This window comes from Aquarana catesbeiana, linkage group LG03 (genome assembly GCF_042186555.1).
Source record: "Aquarana catesbeiana isolate 2022-GZ linkage group LG03, ASM4218655v1, whole genome shotgun sequence".
Taxonomy (NCBI): Eukaryota; Metazoa; Chordata; class Amphibia; order Anura; family Ranidae; genus Aquarana; species Aquarana catesbeiana.
In genome coordinates, this window is record NC_133326.1 from 77,105,355 (window position 1) to 77,129,927 (window position 24,573).

Genomic DNA, 24,573 nt, shown 5'->3' on the forward strand with positions numbered 1-24,573 from the left:
AGACTTTTTCTTTAATCGATTCCCGACCGGCTCACATCTATATACGGGGGCAGAATGGCTCCCCTGCACGAAACCCTGTACAGGTAAGGGGTTCCTTTAAGAGCCACCCCTCCAGGGGGGCACCCACTGCGCGGTGGGGACCTGATGCGCGTGGCCGGCAGTCACATGCATGAGCACCAGCACAGGGATTTGTGTGTTTAAACACACAAATCCTTGTGCTGTCAGAGGAGAGGAGACATGTCGATTGTTAATACTATGTAGGAAAAGCGATATGTCTCCTCTCCTACTCAGTACTATCCCCATACAGTTAGAACACACTGAGGGAACACACATTTAACCCCTTGATCGCCCCCTAGTCTTAACCCCTTCCCTACCAGTGTCATTTACACAGTAATGATTGCATTTTTATAGCACTGATCGCTGTATAAATGTCAATGGTCCCAAAAATGTGTCAAAAGTGTCCGATCTGTCCGTCGCAATGTTGCAATACCACTAAAAGTTGCAGATCACTCCCATTACTAGTAAAAAAAAAAAATAATAATAATAATAAAAATGCCATCAATCTTTCCCATAGTTTGTAGACGCTATAACTTTTGCGCAAACCAATCAATATACGCTTATTGCAATTTTTTTTTACCAAAAATATGTAGAAGAATATATATTGGCCTAAACTGATGAAGAAATGTGTTTTTTAAAAACATTTTTGGGGATATTTATTATAGCAAAAATTAAAAAATCTTTTTTTTTTTTTTTCAAAACTGTTGCTCTTTTTTTGTGCATAGTGCAAAAAATAAAAACGGCAGAGGTGATCAAATACCACCAAACAAAAGCTCTATTTGTGGGAAAAAAAGGATGCAAACTTCGTTTGGGTACAGCATTGCATGACCGCGCAATTACCAGTTAAAGCGACGCAGTGCCAAATTATAAAAAGTGCTCTGGTCAGGAAGGGGGTAAAACCTTCCGTGGCTGAAGTGGTTAAACCACTGAAGACTGTACATATTAGGAAGTACCATAGGAGCTAAAAGTAATCCTACCTAGTACAGTATATCTTACAATGCATCTTCCCAGTGTTATGTATGCTCTCACACTTTTTTAAAGCTGAAGATATTCCATGAGAAGCCAGTCATCACTGTAAGGCTCTGCTGAGATTTGCGCAAGCACGTTTGTGCGTGAACATTGCTTGTAGGGCAGCCCATTTAATTCAATGAGCTGCCTAACCTTAAGAAATGCAGGGAATGATGTCCCCGACTTTCTTTTAAAATCACACCACACTATAATTGCATGGTGCTGCAGCATCATCGGTTTAGCGAGCGCAAAATTGCGCCATACCTGACGATGTGTAAGGGTGCCATTAAGAATTAAAACAACTTGTTTCTCTATGGGTTGGTCACATGCGTTCCCCACTCACAGAGGTCTGAACCTAGCCTGAGGCTCGGTTCACACGGGGGCGACTTGTCAGGCGACCTAGCCGCCTGACAAGTCGCCTCACGTTCTGTACAATGGAACCGTTCTAATCGGAGCGACGCAAGTCGCTCCGACTTAGAAGAAAGGTTCCTGTACTACTTTGGGGGCGACTTGCATAGATTTCTATACAGAAGTCGTCTTGCAAGTCGCCCCGGCAGTCGTGTGCAGGTCGCCTCGGTGAGGCGACCTGCAAGTCGTGCCGCTTCTAATGTGAACCGGCACTAACAGGTCAGTGATCTTTGTAAGTTTGTTACATTAATCAATGGTAGAAGCAATGTAACAATTTAGCAAAATTGTACTTTGCTGCAGCTGTTTTACCAATTTACATGATTCTTTATGACCTAAAGCTGCTGTAAACAAAATGAAAAAGAAAATTTTTGTTTTTTTAAATGAAATAATTTCAAATTTAACTTCAATCAACCTCCAGTGATTTAATACAAAATATTAAATACAAATAGTTAATAAAATATATAAAATGACATCTTATTTCTAACTAGGCCATGCTTTGTATAAGTAAGTTAATATTAGGGCTGGTTCACACCAGATGCAGTCCAATGCGTTTTTATTCTGCATCAAAAATACAAGCACATGGATTCCAATAGCCCTAGTTCACACAAGTGCAATGCGTTCCAATATAGTCAATAAAAGTAGAACATGTTGCATTTTTTCTGTATGGAATGCATCTGGAACTTGGCAAAACGCATCCAAAATGCCTTAATTGAGATGAAGAAAAAAAAAAGAAGGGAAAAAATTGACAGGAACACATGAAAAACGCACAAAAAAAATGTGCATGCAGAAACCCATGTGAAACGTGGAAATTGTGGTGTAAACTTGTCTTTTGTGTTGTAATAAAGAGGAAAGTTGCAGACTAAAATTCCAACCTATAACTTCAGTATTGCTAATTCTTCTAAAATTACCATGGATGAATTGAAGGAAGGTGATTTTTTTTTCTTTTTTTCCCCTTTAAAGGAAACTGGTGCTACGAGAAACAATGTATATATATATATATATATAAAGCTCAGACGTGGTTTATAAAATATTTATTTGTATTTATTGACATATCTATACAGTATCTAGTGTCAATCACAATACGTTCCAAACAAAATATAGAAAATTAAAAGTACCATAAATTAGTATAATTTGTACAACAGTGCATTAACTCATAATAATAAATTAACTAGACGAACGGTTCCTAGTGCAATACCATATTTGGTGCCTTCTAAATTCTATAATTAAAGTATTGAATATTTCTTAGTTGTGCAACATCCTATGACAGTGATGGCGAACCTTGGCACTCCAGATGTTTTGGAACTACATTTCCCATGATGCTCAACTACACTGCAGAGTGCATGAGCATCATGGGAAATGTAGTTCCAAAACATCAGGGGTGCCAAGGTTTGCTATCACTGTCCTATGATATCTCTCTGGTAACATCAGAAGACAAACACTGGGGGAGATTTACTAAAACTGGAGCACTCAGAATCTGGTGCAGTTGAGTATGGTAACCAATCAGCTTCAACTTCAGAGTAATTGTTCAATTAAGCTTTGGCGATAAAACCTGGAAGCTGATTGGATTCTATTCAGAGCTGCACAAGATTTTGCACTCTCCGGTTTTATTAAATAACACTGGGTGTTCTGTCCAGTTTAGGTAGTGGACCATATTATAATGGAAGGATAACATTTATGATCATCACATTTCCATTAATGATCATCAAATATGAAAGACAAGTATTTAGATATTTCAAAATGTCTAACCAACACACATATACAGAAAGAGTAATTAAGTGTTTTTCCTGCTTCCGAGAATACAGTATTTATGTGCATATTTTTACATATAGTTAGTTTTGCTTTCTTTTGTATAGCTTATATGTTTCTATTGAATTATTTCTCTTGTCTTGACAACCAGTGCCATGATATGACTAACAAAATATTGTATTAAAGCAGAACTTCACTCTCAACAGGAACTATTTTTAATCCTTATGCTGTTAGCATTAGTAAATAGATAGGAAGGTATATTATATTTACTAGGTTTAAAGTGATTGCAAAGGTTTTTTGTTTTTTTATTAAAATAACAAACATGTCATACTTACCTACTCTGTGCAGTGGTTTTGCTCAGAGCTGCCCTGCTCCTCCTCTTCTCGGGTCCCCGACCGGCGCTCCTGGCTCCTCCCCCCATAGCAAGCTGCTTGCTATGGGGGCACTCATGCATGCTTGCTCCGCCCCCACTCCCTAGTCAATGGCTCTGATTGATAGCAGCGAGAGCCAATGAGGAGCTAGAGAGCCTCGCCTCTCCTGCACATTGCTGGATCAAGATCGGGCTCAGGTATGTATTTAGTGTGGGCTGCAGGGGGGAGCTGCATGCAGAAGGTTTTTTTTACCCTAATGCAAAGATTGCAGTAAAAATAAAAATAAAAACTTCTGCCTTTTCAACCACTTTAAACTTTTTTGTACATGTTTTCAGTTGCTTCCTGTTTTCTGTCTAGGCCAAAATGATGTCATAAACCAGTGATGGTGAACCTTGGCACCCTAGATGTTTTGGAACTACATTTCCCATGATGCTCATGCACTCTGCAGAGTAGTTGAGCATCATGGGAAATGTAGTTCCAAAACATCACAGGGTTCGCTATCACTGTCATAAACCCTAGGAGTCTTTATGGACATCTGGAGGAGGGGAGGAGGGTCTTTCTCAGCGAAGTACATCCTTCTGCCTGTATACCTGAACTAAGGACACATGGATTCCAGGAAGTAAATGCCATATGAATCATCTGCCCTTACTCAAGATGGCCGCAGCTAGAAATGGGGGTGTTTTTCAAAGTGATTTCTCAATAAAACAAAACATGGAGACATGGATGGATGGGGGAGTTTACTTTGAAAATGAATGAAATAGCATTTCAGCGTGTGGTGCTCAGATACAGTGTTGTACTGCTTTAACTAAGCGTTTTGTTATCAACTGTCTTGGAAGACTCAACATTTCATATCATTAAACGACAGGATGAAGTAAAAGGTTTACATCAATTACAGCATAATAATATTTTATAGTGGAGGAATTGAACAGATTTTTGAGCAAAATGTATTTGCGCTTTTATTCTGATACATTCTATTTGTTGTCGTTTGAAGAAGACACATTATTTTAGTAAATCATTGATTTTTGTTATTTTTTAAATTGTAGTAATAAACGTAATTTAATTTCTATCTCCTCGATTTTTAAAATATTGCCCAGTGAAATCGTCAGTCACAATATTACCAGCTCTGGACACGTTTATTGAGAGTCACATGGAGTGAATGGTCTACTTGCTTGTCCCAGATATCAATGTCCTATAAAAGTGACTTGTTCTACTTCTTTTTTAGAATGTGCTGATAGAAGCATTGTTTTCTGGACACGCCGTGCTCACAGCATAATGTCCTTGTATATACTGTACCTATTTGAAGCAGCAGTTTGTATTTCAAGGTCAGTATATAGCTGATCTAATATTCACAAACCAGTACAGGATACTGGTGCTGAGGACACTACAAACCACTTATAATATGAATAGTGTCATATGTGTGTTCCCTGTGATGTAAAGTGATATCATGTTCAAAAGCTGGTCTAACCATGTGTCATGTGTGGTAAAGTCCATTACAAGTGTATCTAAACTCAAAGCCAAAAATGTCATATATTGCAGCTTACTAGTCCTTAAAGTGATACTAATGTTCTATTTTTTTTTTTGTTTAAAGATAACAAACATGTTATACTTACCTGCTAAGTGCAGTGGTTTTGCACAGAGCAGCCCAGATTCTCCTCTTCTTGGGTCCCTCATTGGCGCTCTGGCCCCTCCCTCCTGCCTAGTGCCCCCACAACAAGTAGCTTGCTATGGGGGCACCCAAGCTCGCCCCCTCTCTCTCCTTATTGGCTCACAGACTTTCATTGGCAGCAGTGGGAACCAATGACGCCCACTCCTCTATCTCAGTCAATCAGGAGGGAGAGTCCCCGTACTTTGTGGCTCTCGTGCAACATCGCTGGATCGAGAGGGAGCTCAGATAAGCATTAGGTGGGCTGAGGGGGGCTGCTGCAAGCAGAAGGTTTTTTTTTATCTTAATGCGTAGAATGTATTAAGATAGAAACCTTCTGAGCTTAGAACCACTTTATGGTGGCTGCATTCATTTTTTTGTTTTAACCACTTCAGCTCCAGAAGGTGTAACCCCCTTCATGACCAGGCCATTTTTTGCTATGCAGCACTGTGCTATTTTAACTGATAATTGCACGATCATGCAACGCTGTACCCAAATAAAATTTTTAGCATCTTTTTCACAGAAATAGAGCTTTCTTTTGGTGGTATTTGATCACTTCTGCATTTTTTGTTTTTATTATATAAACAAAAAAAAGACTTGAAATTTTGAAAAAAAAAAAATATTTTTTACTTTCTGCTATAAAACATAGCCCATAACATAAAAGAAAAATCTAATCGCTAATAAATTTTGGCCAGAATGTATTCTGCTACATCTGCTACAACCCAATAAGTATATATTGAATGGTCTGCGTGAAAATTATAGTGTCTGTAAACTACTGGATATATACTGGTATATACTGTAATTATTTATTTATTTATTATTTTACTAGTAATGGCAGTGATCAGCGACTTACCTGACACTTTGTGGGAACTAACTGCCACGGACATCACCAGTGACGTTATTGCAGTGATCAGTGCTAATAATATGCACTGTCACTGTACTAATGACACTGGACAGAAAGGGGTTAACATCTAGGGTGATTAGGGGGTTAAATATGTGCCTAACAAGTGTTTATGTGCATACTGTGTGCTGCTTTTACTGGGGATCTATGTTTTCATTCCCTGCTCAGCAGGGAATGAAAAAACAACTAGATCCCCTGTCACTGAACACAGCTCTATGCTGTTTACACTCACACAGCTGTGTTCCGTGAAGCTCAGGGCCGATTATCGGGTGCCAGCAGTCAATCACTGGCCTGGTGATCGGCATGTGCTGTGACGAATTACATCCCAGCCGGGCAGGTGGGTGTGTGCGTGTGCCCCCTACCTGGAAATGCAGAATCACATATATATATATATATATATATATATATATATATATATATATATATGTGTGTGTGTGATTCTGCGCTTCCTGTCCCCAGGTGGCTACGTCACTCCTCCACTGTAACTATGGAGGGAGCCATGGTTGTCACCCTAGGCTGCTCTCCTGATATGAACAATGAACACGTCTGTATCTCTTCATATCCAATACATGGAGGGCAGGTTAATTGGTAGTTTACAGATGATAAAGGCAGAGTCATCTTTAATATTGATTGGACCCTGGGCAAACATACTCTTGGGCCTACCTGAATCCACTTATCAACTATTTGGGGGCAGTGCAGGGCTCAAGAAGCAGCTGTTTTGGGCCCCACAACAATGACCGGGCCCGGGGCAGCAGCCCCTTTTGCCCTGTGGTAAAGGCAAACCTGGATAAAGGAAGGCATATATTATTCAGGACAGCTCACAGGAAGTGACAAGGATGCTGCATTTCTGGCAAGATCAACAGGTATTTTCTGTATTTGCTGAAAATGTTCGTAGCTTGGAAAGAAAACGAATGCAGCCACCACATTGAAGGACCGTAAACTGCAATATTTACATTTTTGTTCTTGAGCTCAGTTATCCTTTAATGGCACAAGCATTAGGCTTTTCAGGTACAATGCATGCCAAGTGGTCAATCTCATACACATGAATACTCTTATTCTTGCACTGTGAATATGCAGTTACCTGAAAACCCAGCATCTCTGCAGGTTCTAGAAGAACTATATTGAATTAGAAGAATATTGTCTGAGCTTGCTGTGATTAGAGGTAAATAATGGGCATCTAATGTCAGGGAAGGAATTACTAGAAACTAAAGTTACAGTTAACAGTTGAAATTGACCCATGCAACACTACGTGCCTTACAGCTAAAAATGTACAATTACCTGTTTTTATAAAGATATATGAGAATTGATAGGAACAGTGTACTTTATATGCTAGCTAAATAATGCTACATTGATAAATAATGCCAGTTGCCTTAGGCCACAATTAGAAAGTAGAGTTAGATCAGTTGTAAGTGTGTAAATGTTTGACTGATTTAAAGTGGTTGGAAGCCCTTACATATACCCAGTGAAGTGACTGGCCCCGGGTGATACACAGAGATGAAACAAATCCTCCTGCATAAGTCGTGCCTGTTTATCTGCTGTCCTCTCTCCTCTACATCCTTCTAAGGCACAGATCAAAGGAGTGTTTTCAACTTCAGAAGGCAGGGGGCAGGGATCTGATGTCACACACTGCACAACACAGAGCTCAAAGCTGAGTGTAATCTGAGACCAGAGTGGAGGGAATGGACACACACCCAGTACACAGTCTCTTTGGGAAAAACACACAGCTGAGGCTGCAAATCACCTTCTTTGTGCTGGAGGGGGGGCGTGGTCATTCACAAGATTTTGTGGTGGTGGGATAACATGTCAGAAGTGACTCATGCAGTTAGCAGATAAAAGAGACAGAAATCACGCTTGGTGCTTTGGATTGTGGCAAGTATACACTATAGAAGGATATGCTCTGTTCATTTTTCATTTCAGAGGTTTTCACTTATATCGACAGAATTGCAGGATTTGGAACACTTACAATTTCTAATTAAGCAGCGATGCTCTATCTGGTTTAATGGGTATCAGTGAACCTGTAGTAGAATTTACTCAGCGCAAGATTTAAATTGAAAAAATGTAACCAATTCTAATCCAAAGTTATAAATGTATTTCCAAAGGTAAATTGAAATAATTCATAAGTGTATAAAACTGCCTTTAAATATGATCCTTGGTATTGCCCAAGAGATTTCCTGGACCGCTAATATCAGAGTAATGTTATTCCTCCGTCACCTGTAATATTACTCTCTGTCCGACTGCCAGGAAAAGTCTTTTAGGTTTGAAGTGATTCTCCGCTGACATCTGCTGAGAGATCACACTTTCCTCTGAAAACCTTTCCAGCTCTCATACCCAGAAATGTTACCATTATAAGAACTAAGAAAGGTATGTAACAGTGAACTGTGCAGATCCTGGTAGAGATAATGGGGTTTATTTAAGGCAAACAGGCTTTTCACTTTGCAGGGAAATTTATCCCAGATCTAAGTGAATGCGATGAAATTTCACTTTGCAACGAATACCCAAACATGTGCAAGGAAAATAATAAAAACACAAACACATTCTTGCCAGCATGTGATTGGATGATGGAAATCAGCAGAGCTTCTTCTCATTGGCAAAGCTCAGGGGATAACTCCCTTGCAAAGTGCAACTAAGTGAAAAGTCTATTTGCCTTTAGTAAATCAACAAACTCTACAGCTGTGCTAAAACTAATTTTTGTTCAATGCCCCCTCTCTCTCTTTGCTTCCATATTACTAAATATATTCAGACTTCAATGGCAAGTTTGGGTCTGGTGGAGGATTGTAAGACTGGCCATAGATGAATCAGCCAGTGGGCTGATCCACACAGATTCCCCAATCCACAATGTGGGGACTTCTCTGCTGTCAGAATAAACTGATCAGCACTGCAGCCGATTGGCTGCAGCAGCTGATCGAATTAAAATTTTCAGTTTCATTCTAACAATCAAATTCTGTCAAGCAGGAGTGGCCATTGATGAATCAAATTTCATCTGATCTTTACTGAACCAGATAAATCGAACCAAAATTCGATTTATCTATGGCCAGCTTAGCCTTGGTTAATGCCAGTGCGGCGCATTTGCGCACACACGTCACGGGTACAGCAGCTTATTTATTTAAATGAGAAATGCAGGGAAAGAAGTCCCTGATCCGTTTGTTTTAAATCATGCAGCACCCATCCACATGGTTGGCACTATATGGTGCAAAACCATGCTAAGGGTGCTGATGTGTGATGATATCAATAAGAATTAATGGCACCAGACGGGCACCATTTTGTCTACTAGTGCCTGACAAGCCGATCCTGTCTATCTTGCACCAGTCTACTCACTATCTGGTCTGATTGACACAGATTTTGGGGGCACTTGAGCGGTACTATTTTTTATCGTTTTGGGCATCTCAGTGTGGGTTGAAAATGCACTGGATTATGCACAGATTCCCGACCTACATTAGTGTGAACCTAGCCTTAAGAAACATCTAAGTACTGACATTTTATACACCAAGTTTTCTGCATGTAAGATATGGCAAGGAGCCTGCAATGGGTATGTTTGGGAAATGGTATTCTGCATTATAAACAGGGTTCCCAGATCTCCAGATGACTTGCACCACAGCAATGGCTGAAAACTGAACAGGTAGTCAGTGTTCTCGGTATGCATTTTAAGGTTTAATCTTCAGTTTTGGTTATAGTATAGTGTACTCTTGAGGGAAGTTATAACAGTTACTACTATAGCTAGTACAGGTTCACTGGTCTAGTAAAGCTTTAGCAAATTCCCTTTTTTGCACTTGTAAACAAGGGATGATTGCCATCAACATTGAGTGCAGATACTTTGACGATGTCTTTAGTAATCATTTTGTAGAGCAGCATGGTCATCTTTGCATGTATGAAATTTAAGAAAAAATGTAAAGTCTTACCAGATCAATTGCTAATGGAAATGCTACAAGCACTTATGTACATTGACCCTCCTGACAGAGAAGCCTACTTTAATAGAAAGTGATGAGTGTTGGGTGGACTTTCCAGGCTTGACCACCAATAAATAAATAAGGATGTCTTCATTTAGCTCTATTTTTGTACCATCCATCCTGTTTTCTACATAGTTCTGAAACAACCAGCATCTAATGTTACATTTCAACTCTTATCGTATAACACAAGGTAAAACCTGTGATATAATTGCCAAGCTGCGGGACCGCAGATATTTCTTCACAATTGTGCATTATGCCCAGATCTGTAGAAATAAGAAATACATTAGATGAAATGATTATTTATTTAATCATTATTTAAATTGTTGAGTTTAAAGCAGTGGTTTCCATACTGTGGGCTATGGGCCAAATGTGGCCCTTTGCTTGCTTTTATCCAGCCCTTGCTGGACTATTCTTCACATTAATATGAGGCACTATTCCTTCCACTGACACCAACAATGAGGCACCATTCCTACCACTGACACCCACACTGGGACAAAATTCCTCCCATTAATACCAACACTGGGACAACATTCCTCCCACTGACACCAGCAATGGAGCACTATTCCTCCTACTGGCACCATGTCAGGATTGCTTAGCGCTCCTGCTCTATCACAGCTGCTGGTCTCATTCCAGCATCCTGGTTTTGGCTGTGATACATTCTCCCTGTCTGTCTACATGCAAGGTGATTGATGTAGCCAGCCTCTAGGTGAAGACTAAACCTGATTCAAGCCAGCCAAGCCTGCAGTCTCATGTTTGTGATATAGTGTTTAACACATGCTTCAAGCTTCCCATTTGTCTGCCCTGTTCCTGTGCCTGTTAGTTTGGATTCCCTTGTTGATGACCTCAGATCAGATATTGAATATACTCAGAACTCTGCCTGACTTTTGACTACAGATTTAACCCCGACTAATCTGAACCCTGTCTGCCTTGGACCTGTCGTTGAACCACTTTGCCTATCTACCAACCGCAATTACCTGTTTGCTGTGCTCAGTTCGCATTTGCTCCGGCATGGTAGCATTGTGTACAAGTCCTATGGGCAACCGAATACCAGTAGGCTTGCTTTCCTTATGGGAAAGGGGGCTGCTATAGGTGAAGAACACAGAAGCTAGCTATAGTACCACTTGCGTTAGGGGCAAGTGTGACACACCAGTGATGAGGGACCATTACCTCCACTCTTCTATTGACACCAAGGATGGGGCACTATTCCTCCCATTAATACCAATGATGGGGCACTATTCCTCCTCTTACTAACCATGGGCGTTATGTAATTGTTTTACTCCCACTTGCCATCAAGCCCGAGGCACTGTTTACTTCCACTGATGCTGTTGCGTTTCCTACACCCACTAGCCAAAGTCTGCCCCACCAAAGTATAAAGAATAGTAAACTGGCCTTTCTTTGAAAAGTTTGGAGACCCCTGGTTTAAAGCAAACATAGACTCCCATCAAACAGCATCAGACAAGTCTTTTGTGAATGATATAGTGCTTTTGATAAGTATTCTGATACTGCTTATAGGCCCATGTCCACTATTTATTCATTGTGCATAGCACCTTTTTATTCTTCTTTCTATACTCAGTTCCCTGATCAATGTAGTATAGTAATCAGAGAAGTGGGATCAGTATACCCATCAAATGCTTGATAGGCTCCTGTGTGAATAGAGCAGCCGTTCTCAAGCAGGGCTCTGTGGAACCCTAGGTTTCTCCAAATATTGCTAGGGGTTTCTTGACCTGTGGCTTATTGACCTTTTATTTGAGGTACCTAAATATACTCTAGGCCAATATCACTTGAAAGTGCCAGCAGAATGACCCCAGTAATCTTTTTAAATGTCTAGAAGGGTGGCATTCTGACCGTTGTTGTAAAGGGGGCATTCTTCCCATTGACAACAAATATATGGGATGTTTTTCCCAATGATCCCATATAGACTGGTTCTATTGGGGATTCCCCTAGATCTGAAAATTATTTTTGCGAGTTCCCCTGGGGTAAAAAGGTTGAGAAAGGCTGGACTAAAGGAAAAGAGTACCTAAGCACTGCCCCATGGATGGTAGTGTTCTGCTTTTTCCAATCAGGAATTACAGTCACATTAAAGTGTGCTACATTATCAATGCTAGACAGCCAAACTTTAGATTTTAAATTTAGGTCCATGATTCATCTGAGGAATCAAAATGTTGATTAACTCAAGACTATTTCCTGATGCCTAGCATAAGCTAGAACTAAAGATGGTCATACACATATAGTTTTTTTCTATTCAGCCTAAAGTCTAACAGATTCCTCCATCCACAATACGCAGTGCTGATGTACTAATCTTTGCTGCAGTGACTGTATTTTGACAGCTGGCCCCACCAATCATCAAAACACCTAAGCAGTACCTGCATCTGAATGGACAGAGACTCTGTTCGGCTGTCAGTTTTCTGCCTGGTTCCTTCGATTTTTTAATCAAGGGATGTCGGACAGGAGGCAGCTGACAGGGCTACCACTGAGCACATTTCAGCCGGTTCATCAGGCACATCAGGTATACCTGACATATGGTCAGGTTTAGTTCTTTGTAAGACTTACAGGACATAAAACTCACCCTTAGAGTGTGATCCCATGACCCTGAGCTGAATGCAGTCCCATCGGGAGACACACGGAGAGTGCTGACTCTGTTCTCATGACCAAACAAGATGGACACCCTGCTGCCTTTCAGAACATCCCAAACATTGATTGTGTAGTCGTTGTATCCAGCAAACAGTAAGCGACCTTAGAAATAAAATGTGATGAATTTAGCAACAATCGCATATGCTTTCTTTTTCCTTTTTACATGGCTAAAAGTAAAATATTATACATTCATATTTTACATGTTGACAAGTTAGGATTACTACCAACTGCACCTGTATAGCAGGGAGATCAGACTACACGCTATGACAAATGACCTACAGAGGAGGGATGCACCCCCATAAACTAGCAGGGACCCAGCTACAAACACTTGAACTGCTTCAGGTCTCTCTGTGCCACCCACATCTCTCACTTTTTGAGAATGGGGTGGACATGAAACCCTAAACCAAAAATGGAATTCATTGCAGTTTACTAATCCTCAGATCTAGCCTCTTTATTTTTTTTGCCTGGTGATCTGACCAGTAACACACTTGCTGTATTAAAGTCAGGGCTGGGACAAGGGGTGGGCAGGAGGGAAAGCTGCCCTGGGCACAATAGTTTATTGCAGGGATGGGGGCGCCTTGTGCCAGTTGCTTCTGTTACAAGGCTGACAGGAGTAGTGACAACATTACTGCTAACCCTAAGGGAAGGGGGGGGCTCAGTTTGGCATCTTTGCCCTGGGCGCCGTGTGACCTTATCCCAGCACTGATTAGCGTGCTCCCACTCTGGATGAAGGAGCAACAGGTTTAATACCACTTTATAGATTTAGAAGCTTGGCTTCTTGCATAGTTTCTCATGGTAATGTGAGGAAGCTTAGCCTGTCCTAAGCCTTTCTATTTGAACTGATACAAGAACAGAAAATGACTCCTGCGCACAAGTGGTCGACCCAATAGATAAAAGGGATACACTGGCCTTGCTGCCCTCAAGGATGGGGAATCCTAGCAGACAAAGAAAAAAAGGGAGAGAGAAGGGCGCACCAGCCATGTGCATTATCTTTTGTAAAACATTTATTAAGTAAAATGATAAAGGAAATTACTCACAAGCAGTAGAGAATCATGTGCCATAAACCTTGGACATCAACTTGCAACAAGTGGTAAAAATGATGAACAAAGCCTTCCAAAGGTATTTCAGAGGAATATATAACACTGCTCGCTTACGCGTTTCGAAGGGCTCGTCCCTTCTTCATCAGAGCCCTTCGAAACGCGTAAGCGAGCAGTGTTATATATTCCTCTGAAATACCTTTGGAAGGCTTTGTTCATCATTTTTACCACTTGTTGCAAGTTGATGTCCAAGGTTTATGGCACATGATTCTCTACTGCTTGTGAGTAATTTCCTTTATCATTTTACTTAATAAATGTTTTACAAAAGATAATGCACATGGCTGGTGCGCCCTTCTCTCTCCTTTTTTTCTTTCTATTTGAACTGACTGACTTTGACATTGTTCAGAAATGCTTGCAGACTGGCATTAATTTTTGTTTCCTGAGAAACATCTAAAAGGTATGAAATCTTTTTATGCTGTGTAAATCGGAACACATAACCAACATATAGCGGGGTTTTCTTAAAGCAGCATTATACTCACCTTGGATCCAGCGATGCGGCGTCCCACAGCTGAGCTCCCCGCTGGCCGCTCACATCGCCAGGCAGCCGGCTGCTGAGTCTTAAACGCCGGCCAAAGGGGGGTGACGTCCCTCCCGTGCAGTCACAGGACTGCAGTCAGCTTCATCAGACGAGACAAAGCATGTCTCTTCTGCATTAAAAATCCCTCCTGTTCACCCATTTTCTTTTTAGCTAAAATCCCAGTTTAAATATGACTGCAAAAGTGGAAATGCACTATAAGGGATCCAGTTATGAAAAAGAAATGTCACATATAATCACTGTAGTATGCCTAATATATTTATTTCCTATGAGTCAAGCATTTACACAGCCTCCATGAATGGTGAACATAATTTGCCTTAAACAGTTATTTCCTATGATCGTCAGCTCCATCTAATGACCATAATGTGATGTTTCCTGATTGAAGCATTTCAGGAAAATACCACCGAATGGCCACTAGATGGAGGTGACGATCAAAGGAAGTAACCGTTTAAGGCAAACTCCAGTGATTGTCAATGGAGGCTGTGCAAATGCCTGATTTATCTGCACAGTGTTATTTTTTTTATAATTAAACACCCAAAGCATAGCAAAGCACAGGTTCATTGACTTTGGACTGCATGATACATGGTTATGGAAAAACTTACCATTTCCTTTAAAACTTCTTGATTGCAATCAAACAGGAAAAAGGTGTACTGGCTCAGACAGACTTCAGTGGATGATGATACAGTACAGGAATACCCCATGTTTAAGTGCACAATGGGGTTTATTTACTAAAGCTGGAAAGTGCAAAATCAGGATCACTTCTGCATAGAAACCAATCAGCTTCCAGGTTTTATTACCAAAGCTTAATTGAACAAGCTTAGATTAGAAGCTCATTGGTTTCTATGCAGAAGTGAGCCTGATTTTGCACTTTCCAGCTTTAGTAAATAAACTCCATTGCGTACATAAAAGTGGGGTATGCCTGTACTGGCACACTTCACTTAGACTGAGTGCTTGCCCTACTAAAGTCAAATAGACGGTGAACTTTGCAAAGTGTAGCTGCACTCTGCAAGTGCAGTTGCTCCAGAGCTTAGTAAATTAAGTAAATCTTCACTTTGCAAAGACTACGTGCAAGAAAAAAAAACAGTATTTTACTTGCACATGATTGGATGATGGAAGTCAGCAGAGCTTCTGCTCATTTACTAAGCTCTGGAGCAACTACACTTTGCAAAGTGCACAGTCTATTTGACTTTGGTAAATCGACCCCGCAGTGTTAACATCATTGTGAAGGATTTTAGCTGCTTTTTCTATACAAATCATTGGATCCTCAGCTGCCTGTTCCCTGTTTTGATGAAACTGTTGACAGATGATTTCATGACTGGAACAGAATGCTGACTGCATGCAATTGCTAAAGATAGTTTTCTGAGCAATGAGCTCACAGCACAAAGCCAAGCGAGAACCTCCAAATACCACGTAGCAGCACAGCTGACTTCACAGAATCGGGTTCACTGCCGTTGTCAGCTTCCAGCAAAATATGCTGTTTCCCATAAACATTATTTTGTTTTATGCAACAAAGAAAACCAGCATACATTTCATTATTTGCAATAATCATATTTGTTAATCGCTTTTTTTTTGGGGGGGGGGGGGGGGGTGACTTATAGGGGTTGATTTACTAAAGGCCAATAGACTGAGCACCTTTTAAAGTGCAATTGCACTCTGCAAGTGCAGCTGCTCCAGAGCTTAGTAAATGAGGTAAAGCTCCACTTTACAAAGAATACCCAATCACATGCAAGGAAAATAAAAAAAAAAACTGCATTTTTGCTTGCACATGAGCTTCTGCTCATTTACTAAGCTCTTGTGCAACTGCACTTTCCAAAGTGCAGTCTTTTTGCCTTTAGTAAATCAACCCCATAGAGTCACTAAACTGCAGCAAATAGGTGTAAACCAGCCACATAGGAATTTCACTTGACATGCATTTTTATGCAGCAAAGTGCAAGAGTTTTGGTGCATCAAAACAGACAAGAGGAGCTTATTCCCTGTTCATACCTAAAGTGGATATAAAAAGTCTACACGCTCCTGTTAAAATGTCAGGTTTCTGTGATGTAAAAGAAAAGACAAAAATTAATAATTTCAGAACTTTTTTCCACCTTTGTGACCTATAAACTGTACAACTCAATTGAAAAACAAACTGAAATCTTTTAGGTGGAGGGAAGTAAAAATAAAATAATATGGTTGCATAAGTGTGCACACCCTTAAACTAATACTTTGTTGAAGCACCTTTTGCTTTTATTTCAGCACTCAGTCTTTTTGGGTACGAGTCTATCACCATGGCACATCTTGACTTTGCAATATCTGCCCACTCTTCTTTGCAAAAACACTCAAGACCTATCAGATTGTGAGGACATCCCTTGTGCACAGCCCTCTTCACATCACCCCACAGATTTTCAATGGGATTCAGGTCTGGGCTCTAGCTGGGCCATTCCAAAACTTTAATCTTCTTCTGGTGAAGTCATTCCTTTGTTGATTTGGATGTATGCTTTGGGTCATTGTCATTCTGAAAGATGAAGTTCCTGTTCATCTTCAGCTTTCTAGCAAAAGCCTGAAGGTTTTGTGCCAATACTGACTGGTAATTGGAACTGTTCATAATTCCCTCTACCTTGACTAAGGTCCCTGTTCCAGCTGAAGAAAAACACCCCAAAGCTTGATGCTGCCACCACCATGCTTCACAGTGGGTATGGTGTTCTTTTGGTGATGTGCAGTGTTGTTTTTGCACCAAACATAACTTTTGGAATTATGGCCAAAAAGTTCAACCTTGGTTTCATCAGACCATAACACATTTTCCTACATGCTTTTGGGAGAGTTCAGATGTGTTTTTGCAAAATTTAGCCGGGCTTGTATGTTTTTCTTGGTAAGAAAAGGCTTCTTGCCACTCTACCCCATAGTCCAGACATATGAAGAATACGGGAGATTGTTGTCATGTACCACACAGCCAGTACTTGCCAGATATTCCTGCAGCTCCTTTAATGTTGCTGTAGTGCTCTTGGCAGCCTCCCTGACAAGTTTTCTTCTCGTCTTTTCATCAATTTTGGAGGAACATCCAGTTTTTGGTAAAGTCACTGTTGTGCCATATTTTCTCCACTTGATGATGACTGTCTTCCATGGTATATCTAATGCCTTGGAAATTCTTTTGTACCCTTCTCCAGACTGATACCTTTTAACAGTGAGATCCCTCTGATGCTTTGGAAGCTGTCTGCGGACCATGGCTTTTGCTGTAGGATGTGACTAAGAAAATGTTAGGAAAGACCTACTAGAACAGCTGAACTTTATTTGGGGTTAATCAGAGGCACTTTAAATGATGACAAGTGTGTACTGACTCCTATTTTACATGAGTTTGAATGTGATTGCTTAATTCTGAACACAGCTACATTCCCAGTTATAAGAGGGTGTGCAAACTTATGCAACCACATTTTTTTTTATTTTTTATTTTTACTTCTCCCACTAAAAGATTTCAGTTTATTTTTCAATTGAGTTGTACAGTTTATAGGTCACATCAAAGGTGAAAAAAGTTCTGAAATGATTTATCTGTCTCATTTTTATAGATCACAGAAACCTGACATTTTAACAGGGGTGTGTAGACTTTTTATATCCACTGTATGTGATTTTATACATTTCGGACTTTGTGCAACAATACACAACAAGAGCCATCCCATTATTGACTAAGGGGCTCATTCACACCTATGCAATTTGTGACTTAAAAAAAGGTTCAGGTGCTCCTTGGTTAATTTTTGGCCTCATGGATTTTAATAGGAGCGCATGATATTGCATTAACGTGATCCGAACAGGTAAAAATTATTATTTTTTAAAATAACAAACGTTATACTTATCTGCTCTGTGCAGTGGTTTTGCACAGAACAGCCATGTTCCTCCTCCATTGGGTCCACCACAAGCACTCCTGGCTCCTCCCCCCAATCTGCTTGCTCTGGGGGCACTCGTGCGTGCTTGCTTCTGAGCTGGCTCTGTCCATTGACACACAAAGCGCAGCTTAGTCCTGCCTCCCACTCCCTCCTCACTGGCAGTGATTGACAGCAGCAGAAGCCAATCTCTCCTGCTGCTGCCTCTCTGTCCAGTGAGGAGAGAGAGAGAGACGCTAATCTTGTGCACATTGCTGGATCGAGATTGGGCTCAGATAAGTATAAGCGAGAGGCTGAATGCATTAATCCTCATACCATTAGAACCACTTTAATAATGCATGAAAAATGCATCAAAATATATTAAAAATGCATGAATATACACTTGTGAACCTAGCCTAAATATAAATCCTTTACCCTAAGTGCCCTTATGTTGTAAACTAACACTAATGCTACCCTAACTGGATATTATACTATGTTGCAAGAATGTTTAGAACTTTAGGTATAAACTTTAAAAAAACATTATCTTTGTAACTGGAAAGGTACAATAATTTGTATTGGCATGGGATGTCATAGACATTATAAAGGGCACCACATCACAGAAACTACAAAAATTATAGTGGATGGACTTTTAAGAGACCCAAGAAACGCACAAACATATTTTAGGATTACAAGGGGATTTACACCACAAAATGTATTCATACAAAAAAATCATAAAATACAGAAATCAAACAAACATACACATATATAGTGCTAAAAACAAACTTTTTAGACATTTCCCCTTTAACCACTTGCCGTCTGGGCCAATTCTGACATATCTGACCTAAAGGTAAAAATCTGCTCTTTTTTTGCTACAAAATTACTTAGAACCCCCACACATTGTGTATTTTCTGAAAGCCCTGGAGAATAAAATGGTGGTTGCTGCAATTTTTGCGCAGACCATATTTGCGCAGACGTTTATCAAACACATATTTTTAGGAAAAAAATTTTATTGTGTAAACTGTGTAAATGAGGGCAAAATTTATATTGTTACTGGGCTATTTTCCTTCCAGGGTGAATGCTACTTATTCATACAGAGTAGAGTAAATCAGGAAAATAATGCGCTATGGCCACTAGAGGAAGTTCATGATCATAGGAAATAAATACTGATTTCCTATGATCATCAGAGCCAGTGGCCATAATGTGGTATTTTCATAAACCACCCTTTAAAAAAAAAAAAAAAAAAAAGAATAAAGAATATTTGACTTGAAGAGATTACATTCAAATTTGTCCCCATTTGCACAGAACAAATATAAATGTACTTTTACAGGATAATTAGCTCGGCCAGTGTTTTTTTTACCCCTATGAATTCAAATATTAAAATTGCATTCTCACCACTCAAGGAGAAATCGACACTTGATGCTCCAAATATGATGCTTTCCTTAGAATAGATTGCTACTTCTCTATCTGCCCGAAGATCATACATACGACACTGCAATCAGAATACATAAAAGAAGATTTACTGTGAAATACAAAAAATGTATTATAAATGTTCTGTCTTTTTATTATGGTAATGACACATTTCTTGAAGTGTAAGTGAATGTTGGCACCATTTTGCACCTCCCATCCGCCATGCTGTCCTGGTCACAGACTCCCTTCATTCCTTTGCTGTAGTCACATTACCCAGCTTGCCCATAGCTGGATTGTGGTTACAGACCTCCCCTTCATTGTACACTGCAAAATGTATTCTGTGGACTGTACACTGCCACAACTATCAGTTTTTGTTGAAGTATCAATTTTAGCCTGTCTACCCCCTTGTCCTTCTATCCTCTTATATTTTCTATCTACTCCATTACAGAGACCCAACTGTGGACTGCGCACACTCTCTACACTCGTTCACTCAATTCACTACAAATAAAGCCATGCCCGTGGTCCTATTGTAAGACAAGTGAAGGTGGGTGACACGGATATCAGACTTTCAGTAACTTTGGTAAAATAAAAAATATTTCCAATGAAAAACTACTGAAAGCAAAACATCTGTTTTACAAGAGCTGACCCTTAGGCCCCTTTCACATTGGGCGGGCTCCGATCAGCAGGGGATATCTCCACTGATCCTCTGCTGATTGGAGCAGAGTGGGCAGAGGACATATCCGTGTTCACTCATTTTCTACAGAGCAAACGTGGACAGGGCCCGCTGTCCAATTGCAACCCACTGCCCTCCGATCCAATTGGCCTAGACAGAGGAGGACAGATCCCCTTACGTTTTTTTTTAACAGATCAGACCAGAGGTAGGCAGGTGTAAACAGACGCAAGTCCATTTTTACACCTGCCGGTCCATAGGGGTGAATGGACCATCGATTTAGGCCTGAGTCACACTCATGCAGAATACAGTTTGCATATTCCAGGTGCATTTTGCGTTTTTCAATACACGCTTTTGATTCATTGAAGTCTAAAACCAGAAACAGTCCCTGGCCCTTTCTATAAAATGCTCAGATGTGTACTACATCCATAGGAAACCATGTTAAATGAACTGTAGTGTGTTTCTGCAAAACTGAAAACGCACTAAAAAATGCATAGGTGTGAACCAGGCCTTAGGTCTGCTTGAAAAACTGACAGGCACATCGTGTTCTTTGTGTGAAGGGGGCCTTAGGGTATTATATCATGAAGAAGACAACGGGGTTGATTTATTAAAGGCAAATAAACTGTGCACCTAAGTGCAGTTGCTCCAGAGCTTAGTAAATTTGCAGATGCTCTGCTGACTTCCATCATCCAATCATGTGCAAGCAAAAATGCAGGGTTTTTTTATTTTCCTTGTATGTGATTGGGTATTCTTTGCAAAGGGAACCTTTACCTCATTTACTAAGCTGTGGAACAACTGCAATTGCAATTGCACTCTGCAAGAGCAATACAAAGTTAATGACACCCCCAGATCGGTGAACTGTAAATTTGGACAAGAACTGGATCCGATTCCAGTGCAGGGGGAAAAAAAGGTTCCTGCACCTTTTTCGTGCGAATCCAATGCGAATTTGCATTGCACAGACATAGCATGTGATTTGCACAGCAATGCGGTGTGAATCACATGCAATGTCTGTGTTCGCAATAGTGTGAACCCAGGCTGACAATCTGTCAAAATTTGCAGTGACAAGATGGTTAAGAGGCTGCCTGTTTGTCCCAAGGAAATCACTCCATTTGTAGTTGACGCAGTGGGGGAGAGTTACTATACTAAAACTGGAGCACTCAGAATCTGGTGCAGTTGTGTATGGTAGCCAATCAGCTTCTAACTTCAGCTTGCTCAGTTAAGCTTTGACAGTAAAACCTGGAAGTTGATTGGTTTCTGTGTAGAGATGAACCAGATTTTGCATGCTCCAGTTTAAAGTGGATGTAAACCTGATTTTTTTTTATATCATACTGTAGAGCAAGGGTCTCAAACCAGCGGCCCTCCAGCTGTTGGGAAACTACAAGTCCCATCATTCCCCTGCCTGTGGGAGTCATGCTTGTAATGTCTCCTGGGCTGTCAGCCTTGCAATGCCTCATGGGACTTGTAGTTTTGCAACAGCTGGAGGGCCACCAGTTTGAGACCCCTGCTGTAGAGTATAAGATTTCCTATCATTTGAGCCCAGTCTTGCCACAAAGAGTTAATCCAGCTCTGAGCAATCCTCTTTTATTGTTCAGTGAGATAAATGTTGACAAACAGAGAAAAACTGTCAAATCCTCCCCCTTGCTGTGAGTGACAGGTGAATTACATATCTCGTGCACTGGCCTAAGACATGCATTATTTTTTAATTCCCACCCCCACTCCTTTCTTCAGCAGCTCTGCAAGGATTGGCTGTTTTCACTGGATGTTAGAGATCATAGCAGAAGTTCAGTGTAAGAAATACACAGGAGAAAATGAATATTGACAAGGGGAGTGTAGAGGTGGGCGGGGAGTCTACTGACATCACGACTCCACCCACCGAGCTCCAGACAACAGACCCACCCACAGAATCTGCAGTTTTTCGGGTCTCATAACAGACAGAGGGGAGACATTTGACAGGTAAAGGTACATGCAGGTGGCATGTATATCCTTATAGATAACCCCTATGGCAGTAGTTTAGAAAGGATGACATTGGGTTTATATCCACTTTAAGTAAATCTTCCATAGCTAACAATCAGTACACAGTGAGATGTTGCTCCCATAGCTAACAATCGAGATTCAGCAACATTCAATCCATTGACAAAGCAACATCTCGCTGCATCTAGCTACAGATCGAGGGATTCTATAGGCACACCACATGCAGTCAGGGGAGGCAGAGCACACTCTGTTTGCAGCAGACTGAGAGGTCAAGCTCGCAGTGCTTCTCACTTCTTGTCAGAAGCACTGAGCTCAATGGACAGCTTGGAGCCTTGGACCAATGGTAAAGCAGCATTGGAACAAGCTGTCCAATACAAATGCTGCAGTGGAGGCTGTCCTCTCACTGCAATGTCATAGAAGGAGGAATGTGTCTAAAAGACAAATGCTCCCTTCCAGCCCAGCCCTCTTAACTAGAAGGAAAAAGCATGGGTTTATGGGTATAAGATTTACCCATAATTCCATGTTTTTCTCACACAGTTAAGAGGGAGAATGAGAATCTGCTGCTGCTAAGGTACTGTTTTAATCAAGCTAAATCATATATTATTATGCTATATGTTATCCTGACCACGACACTACCTGCCTGGAGTTTGCATGTTCTCCCTGTGTCTGTCTGCGTGGGTTTCTTCCGGGTACTCCGGTTTCCTCCCACACTCCAAAGACATGCTGGTAGGTTAATTGGATCCTGTCTAAATTGGCCCTAGTATGTATGAATGTGAGTTAGGGACCTTAGATTGTAAGCTCCTTGAGGGTGTAGGGACTGATGTGAATGTATAACCCTTTCATGACTAAGCCTATTTTTGAAATTTGGTGTTTACAAGTTAAAATCCGTATTTTTTGCTAGAAAATTACTTAGAGTTCCCAAACATTATATATATTTTTTAGCAGAGAATCTAGAGAATAAAATGGAGATTGTTGCAATAGTTTATATCACATGGTATTTGTGCAGCAGTGTTTTAAACGCAAATTTTTGGAAAAGGGACACTTTCATGAATTTAAAAAAATCCAAACAGTAAAGTTACCCCAATTTTTTTGTATAATGTGAAAGATGATGTTTTCGCCGAGTAAATAGATACCAAACATGTCACCCTTTATAATTGCATGCACTCGTGGAATGGCGACAAACTACGGTACCTATGAATTTCCATAGGCGACGCTTTAAATTTTTTTTACGGTTACCAGGTTTGAGTCACAGAGGAGGTCTAGGGCTAGAATTATTGCTCTTGCTCTGATGCTCGCGGCGATACCTCACATGTGTGATTTGAACACCGTTTACATATGTGGGTGCGACTTCCGTATGCGTTTTCTTCGCTGCGCAAGCTCGCGGGGAGGGGGGCACTTTAAAAAACATTTTTTTAAATTTATTTTATTTATTTTTTTACTTTATAAATTGTGTTTAAAAAATTTTTTTTTTTTTTACTTTTATTGCTGTCACAAGGAATGTAAACATCCCTTGTGACAGTAATAGGTGGTGACAGGTACTCTTTATGGAGGGATCGGGGGTCTAAAAGACCCCCGATCCCTCCTTTGCACATCAAAGTATTCAGATCGCCAAAAACGGCGATTCTGAATACTGTATTTTTTAAAAAAACCGGCGCCATTGGCAGCCGAGTAAACGGGAAGTGACGTCATGACGTCGCTTCCGCGTTTACATTGAGAAGGCTGGAACGAAGCCGCCCACAGCTTCGTTCCAGCCCGCCCACAGCCACTGGAGGCAGCCGATTGGACACCGGGCCTCCCGATCGCACGGGAGGCCCGGTAAGAGCGGCGGGAGGCGACGGGAGGGGGGGGATGTCCCCTCCCACTCCTCCGGTATAACAGCCGAGCGGCTTTTAGCCGCATCGGTTGTTATACTCGGGTAGCCGATCGCCCGCTGTAAACAACGGTACCGGGATGATGCCTGCAGCTGCGGAAAGCCGAGTACGCATATCTGCGTACGGTCGGCGGGAAGGGGATAATGTATATGTAAAGCGCTGTGTAAATTGGCGGCGCTATATAAGTACCTGAAATAAATAAATTAAATAAATAAGATAATAATTTATTATTTATCTATTTACTGTGAAATTACTGGCGTTATAACTTCAAACTTCAGTAATTTGTCCATTAAGCCACCTGCTTGAGTACGGTTTTTGAAAATGTAGTAAGTTACCTTAAAAATAATATACAATAATTATTTGTATATTACTTACTTATGGTAATTAACCATTTGCCAACCAGGCCAATTCTGGCCCACAAACATTATATATATTTTTTTTTTTTTTTTTTTTCAAAGACACCCTAGGGAATAAAATGGTGTTCTTT

At 40.7% G+C, this 24,573-nt stretch overlaps 1 protein-coding gene across 1 annotated transcript in view; it reads right to left on the reverse strand.

Annotated features, from left to right (window-relative positions):
* Nucleotides 1–2,489: 2,489 nt before the first annotated feature.
* GNB5 (G protein subunit beta 5) overlaps nt 2,490–24,573 on the reverse strand; it is a 117,327-nt gene continuing 95,243 nt past the window's right edge. Inside the window, exons 11-13 of the mRNA XM_073618723.1 lie at nt 19,560–19,656; nt 12,644–12,810; nt 2,490–10,340 (exon numbers count right to left, since the gene is read on the reverse strand). Of these exons, the coding sequence (XP_073474824.1) occupies nt 10,329–10,340; nt 12,644–12,810; nt 19,560–19,656 (276 nt within the window). The 3' untranslated portion in view covers nt 2,490–10,328. The remainder of the gene's footprint in view (nt 10,341–12,643; nt 12,811–19,559; nt 19,657–24,573) is intronic.